General features: G+C 47.9%; 1 protein-coding gene across 2 annotated transcripts in view; it reads right to left on the minus strand.

Annotated features, from left to right (window-relative positions):
- Nucleotides 1-16572: 16572 nt before the first annotated feature.
- Nucleotides 16573-18764, minus strand: part of Caper (RNA-binding protein 39-like protein Caper) — an 86547-nt gene continuing 84355 nt past the window's right edge. For both annotated transcript variants that reach the window (XM_075671604.1, XM_075671598.1), the window contains one exon: nucleotides 16573-17831. In XM_075671604.1, the coding sequence (XP_075527719.1) occupies nucleotides 17746-17831 (86 nt within the window). In that variant the 3' untranslated portion in view covers nucleotides 16573-17745. The remainder of the gene's footprint in view (nucleotides 17832-18764) is intronic.

Raw genomic sequence — 18764 nt, forward strand, 5'->3', positions numbered from 1 at the left:
GCGTTCATTTCACGAACTTTAGTTCCTCCTGTCCCACCTGGCCACAGCAACATCCGGGAGAGCACGGTCCAGATAACGCAGTGCAACAAAACACGGAGACCAACGCGAACCTGCCCGCACGGCGCCTTTGCCACGGTACGAAACCTACGGAACGACACGTGGGAGCGCACAGAACCAAAACAGAGCCGCCATTGTGGCCCGAAAGGCGTGGCCGCTACGGCAAAGGAATAAAAAATCAGCAAAAAAAGAGGAGAACCTACTACGTCACTTCCTCCACACTTTTCTCCTAGCGCGCAGAGGGGGTAGGGCCTCTCCTCAGTTTCCTTCCTCCATGGGCCTCTCCCATACTTCTCCAACTACCCCGGTCATTTGCTAATTGTGGCCATGTTGTCCCTTGTCACGAACGGCCTGCAAGGGTACCGACCTACAAAATTTTCCCAGCCAGCCGCAGCTGCGAGGGTGGCGAGCTTCCCAGAAGCGACTATGAAAGCCTTCCCCACCTGCCGCGGCGACTCGTTCTGTAGGGATGACGGTGTGCCACATCAGCACCCCCTCCGCGCCGCTATGACTAAGCGGTCGGCGGACCAAGTGTTGTTCGTGGATTCGCCGTGGCCGCCACGGCTTGTTACGATGACTTTGAACGCTCCGAATTGGTAGCAGGTTGAACGGCCGTTTGTTGATCAGTCATGTCAGACTGATCAAATGTAACGTTCTCATGTAGATACTGTAAATAAACCCCATATTCCTCGTTCTCGATGAGAACAAGTCTCTCCTTTCAGCAACGTCCTCGGCGTGGATAAGTTGGACGACGGCATGGGCCAGCTACCATCTATTTCATGACCGACCCCAACCATTACACCCTGCACACTTCTTAATCTCATCCGCCCAAACTTTCTGCCGCCCCCTCCTACGCTTCCCTTCTCTTGGAATCCAGTCCGTAACCCTTAATGACCATCGGTTATCTTCCCTCCTCATTACATGTCCTGCCCATGCCCCCTATTTCTTTTTCTTGATTTCAACTAAGATGTCAATAACTGGCGTTTGTTCCCTCACCAAATCTGCTCTTTTCTTATCCCTTAACGTTACACCCATCATTCTTCTTTCCATAACTCGTTGCGTCGTCCTGAATTTAAGTATAACCCTTTCGTAAGCCTCCAGGTTTCTGCCCCGTAGGTGAGTACTGGTAAGACACAGCTGCTATACACTTTTCTCTTGAGGGATATAATGGCAACCTGCTGTTCTTGATCTGAGAATGCCTACCAAACGCACCCCAGCCCATTCTTATTCTTCTGATTATTTCAGTCTCATGATCCGGATCCGCGATCCCATATGTAGATGCAATCCCTTACCACTTCCAGTGCCTCGCTACCTATCGTAAACTGCTGTTCTCTTCCGAGACTGTTAAACATTACTTTAGTTTTCTGCAGATTAATTTTTAGACCCACTCTTCTGCTTTGCCTCTCCAGGTCAGTGAGCATGCATTGCAATTGGTCCCCTGAGTTACTAAGCAAGGCAATATTAGCAGCGAATTGCAAGTTAGTAAGGTATTCTCCATTAATTCTTATCGCCAATTCTTCCCAATCCCGTTCTCTGAATACTTCCTGTAAACACGCTGTGAAAAGCATTGGAGAGATCGTATCTCCCTGCCTGACGCCTTTCTTTATTGGGATTTTGTTGCTTTCTTTATGGAGGACTACGGTGGCTGTGGAGCCGCCATAGATATCTTTCAGTATTTTTACATACGGCTCGTCTACACCCTGATTCCGTAATGCCTCTATGACTGCTGAGCTTTCGACTGAATCAAACGCTTTCTCGTAATCAATGAAAGCTATATATAAGGGTTTTTTTTTTTTTATATTCCGCACATTTCTCTATCACCTGATTGATAGTGTGAATATGGTCTATTGTTGAGTAGCCTTTACGAAATCCTGCCTGGTCCTTTGGTTGACAGAAGTCTAAGGTGTTCTTTTTTCTATTTGCGATTACCTTAGTAAATACTTTGTAGGCAACGGACAGTAAGCGGATCGGTCTATAATTTTTCAAGTCATTGGCGTCCCCTTTCTTATGGATTAAGATTATGTTGGCGTTCTTCCAAGATTCCGGTACGCTCGAGGTCATGAGGCATTGCACATACAGGGTGGCCAGCTTTCCTAGAACAATCTGCCCACCATCCTTCAACAAATATGCTGTTACCTGATCCTCCCCAGCTGCCTTCCCCCTTTGCATAGCTCCCAAGTAAGGAAAGCCTTGGGAGCTATGCAAAGGGGGAAGACAGCTGGGGAGGATCAGGTAACATCAGATTTGTTGAAGGATGGTGAGCAGATTGTTCTAGAAAAGCTGGCCACCCTGTATATGCAATGCCTCATGACCTCGAGCGTACCGTGTAACCAGTGGAAAATCGAAGAAGCTGCAGCAGCAGTACTAATCGCTCCCGGAAGAGGTATGCGGGGAACGCTATTTGCTTTGCATTGTTACTAGACGCACATTATCATCAATTATGTGGCTCGGATGCTTGTTTTGCGCTTGTTTATTGAATGGTACACTATTCGGCATGTTGTATCCGTGATTCGAAAGAATGTATGCACTGTGCGCTTAACTTCGCTAAGTGCTTGAAGCCTCTGGCTTGCGGGGGTACTAGCCATTGCTTCTGTTCCTGCACTGCCGCCGCGATCGCCCACATTTTTGCTAACGGACACGGACACAAAAAATGCCGACCAACAAGGGGCGCACAGCTTTGCTGTAGAAAGCACTCTGAATGACAAAAAGCTTTCACCCATGTAGCCCCGAGCAAATGCTTTACCAGTTCACCCCCACTTTCCCATGCAACAATATTTCGCACACAGTCCAGGCAGAGTTCCATTGATGAACAGCTTGGGAGACACTATACACTTTGTATTCTGCAGTTCCGCTGGCAATGGAACAGCCGTACATGCTGGTTCTTGAAATGTTTTCAATGTAGACACACTTGCTGCCTTGGACAAGTATGCCCAGATGTTTGCACTGGTGCTCCATTTCGTCAAAGTGGACATGTATTTTGCACTACGATGGTGAGTGAGTGAGTGAAACAACTTTATTTCGGTCCAGAGAAGACGCAGGGGACACCCCACGCCACCCGGCTAGTCCCACGTAGGGACCGCCAAGCCGAACTTGACGGCGCGATCGCGGGCACTCTGGACGGCCAAGGTTTGGTCGTTGAGTTCGGGGCTGCCCAAGAGCGCAGCCCACCTATCCTCGCTGAAGGAGGAGCCGTTCGCTTCACACTCCCACAACACATGGTCCAATGTTGTCCTTAGTCCACAGGCAGGGCAGTCCACACTGGGATATCTTTCAGGGTGTATGGCATGAAGAACCGCGAGGTTAGGGTACGCACGGGCTTGTAAATGTCGAAGGGTCACCGCCCGCGCCCTGCATAAGGCGAGGTGCGGGAGGGGAATACCCGTCTTGACAGATAGCAGTGTGTAGTGATTTCATTAAACGTGAGCAAGGGTTCCCCACGGGGCAGGGGGACTGCTGAGGCGGCGCGGTCAGTGAGTCCTCGCGCGGCCTCGTGCGCGCCCTCGTTAGGGTTAGAGGGAGAACCCTCAATCGACCCCAAGTGAGCGGGAAACCAAGTGAGAGAACGCGGAGAGATAATTTTGGCGCTTTGGAGAATGCGGAGGGCCTGGGGGGAGACCATACCGGTTTGGTAGGCCTTATGGCCGCCTTGGAATCGCTATGTATTGCCTCTCTGCGGCCATCGAGCACAGCCAGCGTGATTGCAACCTGTTTGGCTACCACGGGCCTCGAAGTGCGTACCGTAGCGCAGCAAGTGAGCTTTGAATTGGAGTCGACGATGGAGACGGCGAATGCCTCTTGATGGACATATGCCGCGGCATCCACGAAGCTTGCCTCAATGTGGTTATTGCGGACATGCTCGAGTAGAGCTGTACCTCTGGCCCGACGTCTGCCGACGTTGTCTGCGGGTGCATATTGCGGGGAAGGGGCGCGATGTGCAGTTGAGATGTTTTGAATGCAGTGGCTTCACCAGAACGACTTGCCCTCATACCACCGCTGGCACATGTAGGCGCACACCCTTCACTTTAAAAGAGTTGAATGCAGGGCTTGTTGGTACTTTGACATGAGAATCATCCTGAAATACAGCGCAACGGAACGGCACAACGGAAAGGAAGACGAACACAGGCGCCTGTGTTCGTCTTCCTTTCTGTTGTGCTGTCCTGTTGCGCTGCATTTCAAGATGGTTCTCATGTCACTCTTCACTTGGTAGCACTGAACTTACAGTGCTTCCTCTCGGCATGTTTGCCAGATAAGTGAGCAGGCCACTCTTCCAAATTTGTGCAGCTTGCAGTGAAACGCGTGTCGTGCCTGTTTCTGTATATCGACTGTGAATCATGTCGTGCAGAGCCAGAGGCCGCCCTCTCTTTCGTTGTTCTTTCGCGCGCTGGCTTGCTTGCTCAATATGTCACTCCGTCTCAAGCAACAGCGGTGAACTGGGAGTTGCCACTGTGCATTTCGCAGGCCTTTCAATTCCCCCTTTCATTTCGAACGCCGTCAGTTCCGCATCATTTTGGTTACTGCGTGTTAAAGGGCCTCTCACCATGTCCGACCATATTGAGCTGACAAGTGCAGAGCATATGTATACAATGCGCGATAACGATCATGTCTGTGAAGTATTACATAGCTACGCGCCGCAGAAAGATGTGAAATTTCAAACTGAACGCCGTTTGCCCTTCTGCTCACAGCGGCCACGCTCCAAGCCGGAGGGCAACGTACACATGCTAGTGCGTATACGTGTTTGCACCCGCCGTGGCTCCTTAGTGGCTGTGGTGTTGGGCTGCTAAGCACGAGGTCGCCGGATCGAATCACGGCCACTGCGGCCGCATTTTGTTGGGGGTTAAATGCGAAAACACCCGTGTACTTAGATTTAGGTGCACGTTAAAGAGCCCCAGGTGGTCGAAATTTCTGGAATCCCCCACTACGGCGTGCCTAATAATCAGAAAGTGGTTTTGGCACATAAAACCCCATAATTTAATTTTTTTAGCACGCATTTGCGCTGTGACGTCGCTCGTGGCAACACGTGACTTACCCGCCGTGGTTGCTCAGTGGCTATGGTGTTGGGCTGCTGAGCACGAGGTCGCGGGATCGAATCCCGGCCACGGCGGCCGCATTTCGATGGGGGCGTAATGCGAAAACACCCGTGTGCTTAGATTTAGGTGCACGTTAAAGAACCCCAGGTGGTCAATATTTCCGGAGTCCTCCACTACGGCGTGCCTCATAATCAGAAAGTGGTTTTGGCACGTAAAACCCGAAATATTATTATTATTATTACCACGTGACTTCGAGAATTATTCAAGGCAACGCCTGTTATTTGTGTAATATGTTGCTTGAATAGACGAATTAAAGCTTAGATAAATATTAAAACACACTTACCGAATGTCTGCGTGTTTTTTGTTTTACTTCGCATCGCAGCAAGAGAGATGTACCTCCGTTTCGTCTGCTTGTTCCAACGTCGTGCAGTAGCGCGCGCTGACACCGAAACTATGCCACTTTCTATCGTGTTCCTGCGCGCGATCATGCTCTGTGATTCACTTGTGTCTGCCTCAGTGTTCGCGTAGCACTGACTTATACCGATAGTCAGGTGTCCTCGTGCACAGAGCGCAAAATCATGAGCTGCGCGAAACGAGAACATCTCGCGTGCGACGCCGTCAGCGGAAGTGCGCCGCAAAAAAAGCAAGGAGAAAAAAATGAAGGTGGGGCCCGTGACGTATGCATCGTGCGATCCTCGAGGTCCGGTCGTCCGGTATGGAAGAACGCAGGGAATGAATTTCGCTCTCGGAAGCTTGGAGAGAGTCTCGCATGGCAGTGGAGCTCGCCTCCTGAAATCATCGGTTCGCGGCACTGAAATATTTCTATGTCGGCTGTTAATGAGCCGATCTAAAAATTTTTGCGGCAGAACGCGCCCTGAAGGACACGTAACAGCTTCCAGCGTATAACCAAAATTTGCTATGTGACCTGGTGAGGGGCCCTTTAAGAGACGATCGGCGCGTCTGAGCAGGCGTAATCACACCAGGCTATGCGCCCAAGCGTGGCGATCCCATACCATTGAGTTCCAGGAATATTACAGCGAATAATTTTTTGTCTCCGGCTGTTTTTATGGTTGATCGGTGGTCAGTCGTCGTATTGTTGATCTGCAAGGAGGACGTTCGTTCGTTTGTTCGCTCGCTCTCTCGTCAACTATATTTCGCTCGCTCTTTCTCGTTCTTTCGTCCACTCGCTCGTTCGGGCTTGTGTGTGCGTGCGTGCGTGCGCGCGCGCGCGTGTGTGTGTGTGTGTGTGTGCGTGTGTGTGTGTGTGTGTGTGTGTGTGTGTGTGTGTGTGTGTGTGTGTGTGTGTGTACAGTGTGCTCCAGTGGCGTAGCCAGAAATTTCGCTCGGGGGGAGGGTCACGTTACAGCGCGGCCTCCTCCTTATAGAATTTGTCGAGGGATCAAATAGATGAATAATAACTGCAATGCCATTGCAAAAGGTGCTGCAAAGAAATTCTTGAACGCTACGCACTGTAAAGACAAAATATGTATTTTTTAATACAAGAATACACTCGTATGTCCCAAAAATTTCGCCCAAAATAACTGATATCAATGCTTCCGCGCTTTTGTATATTTAATAAGTAAAGAAAATATCACACGAAATTTAGAACTATATCAGTTCGAAACCAGCAAAGAAGTGCATGCCGCTGATATGAAAAATGTAAAGGCCGTGAAATGAAGAAGTTGAGGACAAATATTTTAATGAAACTTTGTCATTCAAGAACATTGTTTACACTTTTGCACATATGCAACGGCCGGGGGAAAGTCTCAATGACGCTGTCCTTCGTTCCAATGTATTGCGCAGGAGGAGCTGTCACCGGTCGCGTATTGTAATTGCACCGAAATTACAGTTGCAACAGAGAGCACACATAAAAAGAAGTTTTGCAAAATATACGATGGCGAGTCGAATGAAAGTGAGCCAATGCGAATATATGACAAACGGAGTACATTACTTAAATGTAGTCTCCATGAGCATATTGAGACATTTGTCCCACTGACTAACGAGTCGCGCGATTCCCGTCTCATAAAGCTCCTTAGGTTGCTGCTTCAAGAAGTCTGTAACTGACTCTTTCACATCATCGTCCGACACGAATCTTGTTCCCTTGAGCTGTTTCTTTTTGTCAATTTCCCCAAATTTTGGAAGCCGCAAGGTGACAGGTCTAGGCTGTATGGCGGATGTTGCAACGTTTCCCACTTGAATTTTGCCAGTTTTCTGTTAACCATGTCAACGACGTGGGGACGGGCATTGTCGTGGAGCAAGATGACCACATTCATCAATTTTCCATGTCGTTTGTTCTTGATTGCGACACGCAGCCTATCTGGCGTTTCACAATATCGGAAACGATTGATAGTCTCTCCGGGTGTAGCAAATTCGATCAGTAATGGCCCCTGACGATCGAAAAAATGTCAAGAGCACCATTCCGGTGGAAATTACGGCCTTCAATTGATTTCTTTGGGGGTGGTGAATTCGGATGTTTCCACTGTAAGCATTGCAGTCGTGTTTCAGGCTTGTAATAGTGGCACCATGATTCGTCACCCTCATTCTGATACCGTATAAGATAAGTCAAGTCAGCGCCGAGCTTCTCCGTCTTGTGGTTCAAGATCTTGGGCATCCATTGCACGCACAAGAGCTGATAACCGATATGTTCATGAATTATGGTGTGAACCGAACCATGACTGATGTTCACACGCTATGTCAGCTCATGGATGCTGATCCTGCGTTCTTGTCTAATCAGCTCATCAACCTTTGCAATTGTGTTGGGTGTGATTGCACGGTGGGTTTGGCCCGGTCTTGGATAATCTTTGTAACATTCACGTCCTCCTTTGAACCGTTTGCTCCAATGTTTCATAGTGGCCTATAAAATGCAATGTTCAACATACACGGCAGCCATACCGCGGCGACTAATATTTTTGGGGAAGCACCTTCAGCTGTCAATAACCCACGCTGTTCAACTTTTGGAGCGTCCATTATGTCACGCAACCATGTTCAACCCAGCGTATGAGGACATTAAAGAACATTTATCCTCACACTTGCGGGTCACATTTCTAAATGGGAGATGTCTGTGTGCTATGCGCATGCCTCGCGGATAATGAACTGAAACATTATTGCACGGGGTGGGTTGCCTCACTTTCATTCGACTCACCCTCGTACATTACAAACGCGAAGATACAACAGAATATACAAATGAGAAAATACAACTTAATTGTTAAAGGAAAGAAGTGTCACTGGAAACAAAGTTCACTGCACGTATACACAACACCTCGCAACAAGATATTTAAATACCTATATACGTATAAGTCTCCAATGAATCTACGTATCTAAAAAAAGTCACTGTATATAATGCGTCAAACAAGGCAAATAAACGTGTTGCGCAATCACAGAATCCAAAGCCCCCCTCCCACTCCACTTTCTTCCAACTCCCCCCGATTTATCGCGCACGTGACGGAAGGCGGCGCGCTTCCTGATCGGGCATGAGAGCAGGGCGCACCGTTTTTGACGTCCGACGGACCAGCCCAGTGTGTACAATTCCTTTGTGCCTTATAGTCCTCCGGACGTCCATTAGTACGTCTCGTGGATTTTTTCGTACTTCCTGCGGACGTTCGTAATGTCCGGCAGCGTGGTCCGGAGGATGTCCCAGGGTTGTTTGTTGTTCATTGGATCTGGAGTGGCATGTCGTGGGTGAGTAACGGCAGGTCTGTTGGATCCCTCTGTTTGTTACGATGTAGAGCGCACGAGAATTCTTGTTTTCCAACTTTGTTTTCTGTTGACATACAACAGGCTGCAGTAGAACTTACGGCGCTTTTCTTTCGGCAGTCCCATGAGTCATGTCCCGGTCGTTGGCCATACCTGGCCATTGCGCCAATAAAAACCACACATTCATTCATTCATTCATTCCGGTCATTGACAATAGTCGCAGTAAGACTTCTTTGAGTTCACCTTACAGTCAGAAGGCTTTTGTCCTTATTGCAGAGGAAGCACTTGGTTTGGTTCCTTTTTGCATTTGATTCGTCCTCTCTCGTATAGCGGTCTTCTGCCTTCTCCTCGAATGTGAGTAAATTGTTTTGCCGCTGTGCTTCCCAGAAATGATCAGCGGTTTCTGCGATTGTCTCCACAGTTCTGCAATTTCTTTCACGCAAGAACAGCGTTAACCGGCTATGGCAGTTAATCAACTGCTCCGCAACAACTAAGTCGCGAACCGCATCAAAAGTCTTTCCTCCATTGGAGAGTTTGACCCACCGGTCAAATATGCGAAATAGTCTGGCAGCGTGCTGCCTACCAGTCTCTCCATCTTGGGGCTTGCTGTAGCGAAACTTTTCGCGGTAGCCATCCGCCGTAGACCCGAAACGATGTAGCAATGCTAGTTTGGTCATATATAGTCGAAAGATTCCTCCGGAGACGACCGACGAAACACTTTCAAGTCTCAACGCTTCACCGTCGAGACATAGGCTGAGAGCTGTAACCCATTTCTCTTTTGGCCACCCTGTGCGGTGGCTACTCGTTCAAACCGCTTCAGATATGCGTCCAAGTCATGGCGGGCTTCGTTGAACAGATGGATCATGAGCGACTGAGACATATTTGCGTTTCTGTCTGCTCCACCCATATCCGCTAGTCTTATATGCGCAACTGCAGAATCCTTCCCTCGCGCTCTAGACGATCCTTTGCCGCCTGACGTTCCTCACGCGCCCTTCTCTGTTCCTCATCAATCCACTCTAATTTCTGGACAGACAAGGCCCATGCGTTCAGCTAACGCGCTAAGCTTGCGAGTTTTATTTTTTATCTACTTTATCTTATTTTTTTCTACTTATCTTTTTATTTTTATCTACTTTAAGAACACAGTGTCGCAACCGGCTTTGCCCTGGCGCTGCGGACGCCAATTTGTAATGCCATGTTCTTGGGAGAATATCTTGCACGCATGGGCAGCGTTGCTGCGAATAATAGAAAGAGCCGTTTGCATAGGCGCCGATAACAAGGGGGGGGGGGGGACGCCGGGGTCTGAGCCCCCTCCGGAGGGGGGCTCAGCTCCTCCCGGCGATGCCGAAGTCATTTCCTTGTCATCATTACCTCTAGGCCTAGTCCCTCACCGACAACCAACAATTCCTCTCTCAGCAGTGACTTCAAATCCATGATTGCTGCTTTACTGCCTTGGTCCTGCTCGCTAAACACGGGCCCGAGCTAAAGCTTCCTCTTAAGGAAGGTGCTGGCACGTCTACGAGACACGGGTCTCACGGTAAAGGCCGAAAAGTGCAACTTGGGGCGTTCGTAAGTTACCTACCTGGGGCATGTCGTAGGACAAGGTACGCGGCGGCCCTCCGAACTAAAGAGAGGGCCTATCAATAACTTTCCTGAACCGCAAACTAAGAAAGATGTCAGAGCCTTTCTGGGGCTCGTGGGATATTACCAGCGGTACATTCCAAATTTCTCACAGGTAGCAAGCCCCCTGACAGACACCCTCCGAAAGGGAGAGCCCGAAAAAGTTCGATGGAATGAGGCCAAAGCAGTGGCGTAGCTAGGTCGTCTGGCACCCGGGGCCCATAGGTCTTCTGTCACCGCCCTCCCCGGGTGTAGCTGGCGGAAAGAGGGGTGTCTTCAGACGCATATGACACCCCCCCCCCTCTCTGGCCCCTTGCACCCGGGGCCCACGGCCCCCCGGCCCCCCGGCCCCCCCTGTTGCTACGCCACTGGGCCAAAGAAAGCGCATTTCAGCACCTGAAAGAGGTTCTGAGCTCGGGACCGGTGCTTTGGACCCCCGATTATTCTAAGGAATTTATCGTGCAATGCGACGCTGGTGACAGAGGGTTGGGAGTCGTCCTCAGCCAGGTGGGCAAAGACGTGGAGGAGCATCCGGTACTGTATGCTAGCCGAAAATTAACGTGCAGAGAGGAGGCGTACAGCGCTCCCGAAAAAGAATGCACCTGCTTAGTTTGGGCGGTTCAGAAATTATCTTGTTATCTGTATGGAGCGAAATTCACTTTCGAGACTGACCACTGTCCTCTGACCTGGCTCAGACACGTCCCCTAAGGACGGGCGCTTGCTCAGAGGGAGTCTAATTCTCCAGGCTTATGACTTCACCGTCCGTTACAAAAGCCGCAAGTTAAATGGGAACGCGCATGGTTTGAGCAGGTTGTTTCGGTAAACCGACTTATTACCTTCCTTCCTTTGACTAACGAGGTAGGAAGTGTTATTATGAGCTGGAAATCACACTTGTAGTTTCAAAACTTTGCTTGTGTATAGTTATAAAAGTTGTTTGCATTAATTGTTTAACTTTCTCCCGTTTCTTTTGCAACGACAATATCACTCTGGCCTTGTCGGCATTCAGGGAGATATGGAAAGCTGTTTAGAAAGTTTATCAAAATTGGAAAAAGAAAAAAAAAACAGAATTGATTTTTACCTAGTAATATATCCTGGCGAGTTAGGGGTGAAGAGCCTGCGCTTGCACGTGGTGCAGCCTATGTTGTTTCGTTTGTTTTACGTACGTTCTCCAGGGCCCGGGGTCCAGAAATTCGTCACACGAGGTTCGTCACCAGTACGCTACATGTTCCACTAGCGTTCCTCATCGCCAGCGAATTGAGTTCACCGGCCATTCCGAACTTCCGGGGCGAGGAGGAGCTGTTGGATACGTACCCTTTACCTGGCATCACTCCCTTGGAGCGTACCCATTGGCCAAATGCGACGGCACTTGCACGGGCGCCTACCATTCGAGGAAAATGATGGCAGCTGAGCTGGCTCGACGATTGGCCGAAAATGACGTGACCTCGAGAGACCGAAGGGGCCGACTAAAGCGCCAACTACCCCTCCTTCCTCTTTTTCACTTGCTTTTCTCGTTCTCTCATATATATGTATTTATATACACATAGAGAGAGGGGGAGAAGAGAGAGGTTGTACAGTACGCACGCAAAGGCAAACTCCTAGCACTCCCTGGACAAGAACGCTTTAACAAAGAGGATGCACGTTTTTCAGCCACTTTGCATCAAATTTTGCTATCATCCTTATGCTAGTTTTAAAAATCATATATTTTGTTTACGAATTGATGCATTTATATAATGTATGTCGATGACCTAGCTGGTACATGACTTGGTAAGATGAACAGCACTAAAAACAGGGCTAAACAAAAACAAGACAGCGCACTGTATCACGCATCTTCTCGTTTGCAGACCAGATTTGTTGCAGCCCAGGTAACGGCGATCACCGTTGTTTTTCAGCCAGACCTTCTAGCGAGTCCATGGTACAGCCATGGGTACGTATGGGGGAGGGCCGGGACTATTTTGCAAGTTTCCCATCACTCAATCGCACGTTCAGCGTTGTGGGCACGCTAGCTTTGCGCTAGAACTTCGATAGTATCATATGATGCAGGTTTCACTCACTTTCTGTGAGCTGCTGTCCGACTTGTTTGAAAAGATGCTTGGAAGTAACTTGCGATCACAGTATTTTAGTCATCACACGACGCATATTGTTTGGTTACACTCAGGAACTGATGAGGCAGACAGTCCGAAGCAGGGCTGCTTCCTTTTTAGAAGCCTTTGTGAAAATTACGGCATCCGTTGTTCACAGTAAAATAAGGGCCTGAAGCTCCGAGAGATTTGAAAGCGTCGGGTCGCCTCACACCAGTGTACTCTGAAAATTCCAGAGACGTTTAGTTGGGATGGGTTCTCCGCAGCAAGCAGCATGGGTTGCGACAGGGTAGGCGAGCCTCAGCTGGGCGACTGGCCACGGCTGTCTGGTGTTGAGCAACCATGCAGTGACAAGACGCTCTCCCTACGCCTGTAATTAGCGGCCATGCCAACTTCGTTCTTGACGCCTTTTGTGCATGCCCCCCCCCCCCCTCGTATAAATCATTCTGCTCCCCTTCTTAAGATTCTTTTCCGTTAGTCGTTGTCACATTCGTGAACATTCACCAGTGCATCGAACGGCGCGGCGGCTGCTAACATTCCTATATTTCCACGCCCTCCCACGTATTTGTTGTGGCGGTCTCTTATTATTAGCTTCTCTGGCCCAGCACCTCCGCATAGAATAACATCCGTCCTTGATATATTTTGCCGCGCAAATCAGCGTTCTTTTAAAGCAAAGCTGTTTTTTTTTCTTTCGAATGTTTGCCCGTGTCGGGGGTGTGGCAGAGAGGAAAGATGTGAGGAACTAGTTTTGACTTTTGCACTGTGTCGAAGGTGCACAATGCCCTCTGGAGCTCTTTGTCGATCGCCACGTTTATCCAGTTTCCCCGTAACCACTGTCGTGTAAATAGTAGTAGCATTTCCTTGCCTTCTCGCATCACCTTTTCCCTATCCCCTCTCCCCCCCCCCCCCCGCCCCGCCTTGTATGGGAACTGCGAGCGAAGAGTGGCAAGGCTGTTCACTCATTTCACGACTGCGTCTGTTATACCCATTCTCTGTACAATTCTATCCAGCTTCCCTCTGGACTTGGGTATAGTAGAAAGGGAAGCGCTGCAATTTCTGGAGTGGTTTTGCAGGGGGTCACGGGTAATTACAGCTGTCAAGAGGCTAATGTATGATGACATGCAACCCCCTCCTCCCTCTTCGGACTGCCACTAGCCCTCGCCTTGCTTTCACTTTCAAGCTTGCGCTTTCAACCGTGCCGCTCTTTCGGAGCCCACCTCCTGAAAATTTGCTCTGCGGCAAAGGGGGGGGGGGGGGTGTTCAGCAGAAAATTTCACCCTCCCCCCACTCCCTCGCTACGCCAATATGAGGCACGAGACGCTCCGCAGCGTGGTGGTGGTGGTGAACGATGACTGACCGCGAGCAGCTGTGCTCATCGGCGTTTATTTCACGCGGTGAACAATGTTGCCCTCCGAGCCTTGCGGGCCGACGAAGATTATGCCGAGGGGATGTCGCATGCTCATCACAGTGGCGTACAAGGCGCTGCCTCGATTCGTTCGATTTTGTATGTGACGTCGGTGTCTCGACGTAGCAGCCTGCAAGGACTGTCATGGCGGGAGATAGCTTTTCGGAGAGACTGATATGGCGGTATGGAGACCACAGTAGCACAAGGGCACCTGTGTAGCAACATCTCTGTGGCGACTGTTACACAGGACTTTTTGGGAAGCCTGGGACAGTGCGAGACATACGACAAAGTATCGTCCCAATCGCGGTGGTTGGCGGGGACATACACTGAATGCATATCGGTCAGAGTTCAGTTCAGGCGCTCTACGAGTCCATTCGTTTGTGGGTGAAAGCAGTTGTGCGCTTGCGGCGGGTAAAGCATGAATGAAGGATGCCCTCAATGACGCAAGACAAAAAGTACTTGCCTTGATCGGTCAGAAGCTGTCAAGGAGCACCATGATGCAAGATGTCATAAAGAAAGTCTGTGACATCCATAGCATGGTTGGTTGGCAGGGTGCAGGTAATGGCATAACGTGTTGCGTAGTTGATCGCGACGGCAACCCGCTTGTTGCCTGATGTTGAGCTCGGAAAGGGACCAGGAAGGTCGAGCCCAACACACACACACAAAAAAAAAAGGTGGTTCAGCAGGAATGTCGATAGGGTGCAGCAGACCGGAAGGTAGCATAGCTGGCCGCTTGCAGCGTTGGCATTGGTCACAGCTAGCAACATATTGTTGCACGGAGTGGTAGAGGACAGGCCAGAAAAAAATGGACCTGACGAGATCATAAGTGCAAGTGACACCAAGGTGCCCAGCAGTGGATTCATCGTGAAGCTGGCACAGGACAGCTGACTGCCGATGGGCAGACACGAGGAGGAGGCATTTAGGGCCGTCGGGATGCATGTTATGGCGGTATAAGGTGCCTTGTGAAGGCAGAACAAGTCGAGTGAAGGGTCGGGCGTGGCAGAGCCGACTGTCAGACAGAATGTAAAGCCAAGTTGTTCACTGAACAAACGGTACCACCGCTGCAACATACGTGGTCTGTGCATGCTTTTGGTTTTCTGGTTCCTTTTTTTGCAACACAAAAAATGTTTCCCAATTGTTCGGAAAGCGAAGAGTCGCAAAACAAAGTTCTGGTGTGAAAAACGGGTCAGCGCGTTCATGGACAGGAATCGCAAAATCTTCGCATGGGCGCAGAATGGTGGGACATTGTCATGTGGGAGCACTTGCTCTTGATATCGGGCCTTTAATAGCATTTTCACCTTTAATAACAATTCATCTTGGCGCCTAGTAGCCAAGATGAATTGTGACCAACTCGCCCAACAAGACGTCCTTTTAAGCTTTAATAGCATGCCCAGCATGCAGTTAATTAGAAACAGAATGGAGGGGACGTGATAACATTTTTAGCTGTTTGTACAACAGGGTGGTAACTTGATCAATGAGGAAGCATGCAGCTGTACTTACAGTGAGCCAACACCACTTGAAGTGACCATCGCAAACTAGAACGATAGGAAAGAATAATCTGTCTGCTGTTGGCAGTGTAATGAAACTTTAACGTTGGTGCCATATCGCCGGATATTTATGCACAGCAAATGGCAGACTGTTGACTGGCAGTGGTGTTGTTCTGAGCTATGTTCTATGTAGCTGTCTGTTCCCACAGTCTATCGCAATGTTCCAAACATTCTCTTTTTGTCCCTAAGTTTTCCTAATACTATCCCCATTGCTTTCCAGGGGCATTAGTACGATCCTTTCAATTGTCGCTGAGGCTTCTTCTTCTGCGGTTGTACGGTGTATGTGTTCTCTATAGTACCATGCCTGGAAGCTTCTCTGTGGATTGTTGTTCGCATAATGCTTACTGCAAGCCCGAAGCAAGTTTGACTCTTGAAATACAGTACACCAGTCGATTTTTTTTCGAGAGGTTCTGAGCAAGGTCACCTACCATAAAGGATCTCCTAGTGTAACCATGTACCAACTAGCCCAACAAGCCACTCTCATGAACCATAAAGGATAATTGAAAGCTGGCCAGCTTGCGGCTGGGTTACATCATCAGCACTATGCTTGTATCGATTTCCGAGATAGACGAGAAATGAGGAGGCTGTATAGAAATTGTGCCAATTTGTTTGATCTCGTACCTTTAACCTATGGATTGCCTTGTACTGACCTCCTCTTCATGCAGCCGCTTGCTTGTTTATTTGATGAGTGTGTGTTGTCTCTTTTATCTGCCATGTTATTGAAAGGGTCAGAGCTTTCTTATAGTGTACATAGTTGTTGTAAAGCTTATTTTCTGACACAGCAATGAACCTTTATTTACTTGAGCTGAATATGGCACCCCCAAGAATCGGAATACATGTGTATCTGATGTTTGATGGTATCAATAGCATCATGCTTGGCCTGGAGTTGAGTCAAATCTGAGACATCTATAATGTATTCCTTGAAAAAGTAACTGTGTAGTGCTGATCCACGTTACTGACGAGTTACTTCTCCTGGCTGCCCTTTGTACTGTGCTGCCATTCTTGTGTCATGCATAATGCATTTTCTCCTTAACTACAAGCCATTCATCACTACTGCAAGCCTTAGATCAAACAATTCATCATAGAAACTGAATGCAATGAAGGCATTTCAGTAATGTGTTAGGAAGAAAGGAGACGACGAGTATGGCTGACATAACATCGCCAAATATATAGACATAATTTATTATAGAAAAGGCAGAGAAGTTGGCCTGGGCTAGTGTACTCTGGCCTGCAACTCTGCATAGGGGAAGGAGTAAAGGGGTAAAAAATACTGATGAAAAATGATGACAGAAAGGGATGCACATATACTGATGTAACTGGTATCTCCTCTAGTTAAGCCACTTTCCTTCAAGCACCACTCCCAGATGCTTGAAAAACTATCTCTAAATGCATGTGAAAACTGAGATGGGTAAGTCCTGGATGTAATTCATGCTGCCATGAAGGCTTTTGGTTTTCCGGACACATGCTATTTATTTTGAGTTTGACACAGAGCTTAAGTGCGAAGGCAATATCTGGCTTGCTTTCTGCCCACATGCAGTGGTGGTCTACCATTTCTTTGCACAACCAAAGTGATGGTTCTTCAATTCTAAAAATTCCTTATGTCACAAATACCTCAAGGATGGCAGGGACTTCAAAGAGCTGCAGAAAAGGACAGCTTTTTGAGCAAAATTAGATACAAATTTGGTGCTACTGCTGCCATTTCTTGCATATGAAACCCGCTTGTTTTATATCTCTAATGCAAGTTTCGTGCTTCATGCAGAGGAGCACTATTTAGCTGATGTGTTAGAGATGCTACCATATGATGACTTGGTGCGTATTCTTACCATCACTCTAAAGATTCTGCAGGGTCCCCATAATTTTGGCCACTAAATCTTTCAACGTGCACTGAAATCTTAGTGCTGCCACTTCTGCATTCTGATTCCATAAAAATGCAGCCACTGCAACCACGAATCAATCTCATGGGAGGGAGCATCTGACTGCCACTGCTGCTAAGTCAATGTAGTTGGCAAAGAACTAAATATGGATAATCTTGCAAGCAGGTATCATTGTACTGTACCATCTTTCCCTGTCAGCTTTAGCAATAATTGCAGTCTGCATATATATATATATATATATATACACAAGTGATTTATTACTGTGTGCACTTGAAAGCATCATGTACTCTGCTATGTACATTTACAATGGGCAACATAAGACAAAGAGGGTGAACAAAAGATTGCAGCTTATGCAATATGACAAAGTTTTCTAACTTATGTGTAAAGAAAAGAGGCGGGGAAAGATGGAGGCGACGATGTCCATGCACAACCGTCGGCCTCTTTCATTCACAACAGGGTATTTGTCGTTGCAGAGTCCGGGAAGAGGGTGTGGTAACTCATGACTGGGACATACGCAGCTGTAATGATTCGACCTGAAACAAAGCAACAGCACAAATGGCAATTATGTTTCTGAAAAATAAGCAAACGAATTTTACAAGCATCTCATTTATTGTCAGTAATACAGCTGCAATTTGACGTTTTATGCAGGCAAAATATATCTGGTCCATTCACAAGTGCTTCTGATGCAGAAGTTGAAATATATATGTCACATATGGTTAAAACTCAGCTTAACAGTAGCTGGTAGAGCCAGTTACTGTGCATTGGTAATGCATTGTGCATTGGAATGCGCATTGGTAAAAGGCACATTCAATAAAATTCTCATTTGTGGTATATAAAAACCGTTATTTCGACCCTCGTTAATTTGGACTCACCCTCTGGGCCAGGCAAAAGTATGCGTTATGTAATAGTATCAAAACCAGATTAATTAGCAGAATTCACGGAACGTGCCGAGTGCCGCAATAAATAAATAAATAAATAAAATAAATAACAAAGCGGCACAATTATCCAACGGAAACTGACTCTCTCCCTACCATGGGGGAAATAAGCGTTTTTTGTAGGTTATGCCAGATTTTTTTTTTATGAAGGAACTACTGCACTCAATATTTTATGTAATACGTAAACAAAAGTTTTATTAACGAGACGTGTATCTCATTAAAAAAAAAGGCATAAATTGCCAGAATTAAGATTGTGGGATAAAATTGAACAATGTTTGTAAAGACATGCTTGTATCTACTAAGAAAAAAATATAACAAGAATTATTAGATATACAAAATGTATTGCCGTCTAATAGGCACTAGCTCCGAAAAAACTCCAAATTAACTTTAACTGCAAGGACTACAGCTGGGCGTGCCAGGCTGTGGCCACCGATGTTCTGGGCTGGTTTGCATCGTCGTCGCTCTCAGAGTCAAAGTCTGACGAAAAGTCAGCATCTTCAGATTCACTGCTGCTCGATCTATGAATAAAAC

The sequence above is a fragment of the Dermacentor variabilis genome, chromosome 1, assembly GCF_050947875.1.
Source record: "Dermacentor variabilis isolate Ectoservices chromosome 1, ASM5094787v1, whole genome shotgun sequence".
Classification (NCBI taxonomy): Eukaryota; Metazoa; Arthropoda; class Arachnida; order Ixodida; family Ixodidae; genus Dermacentor; species Dermacentor variabilis.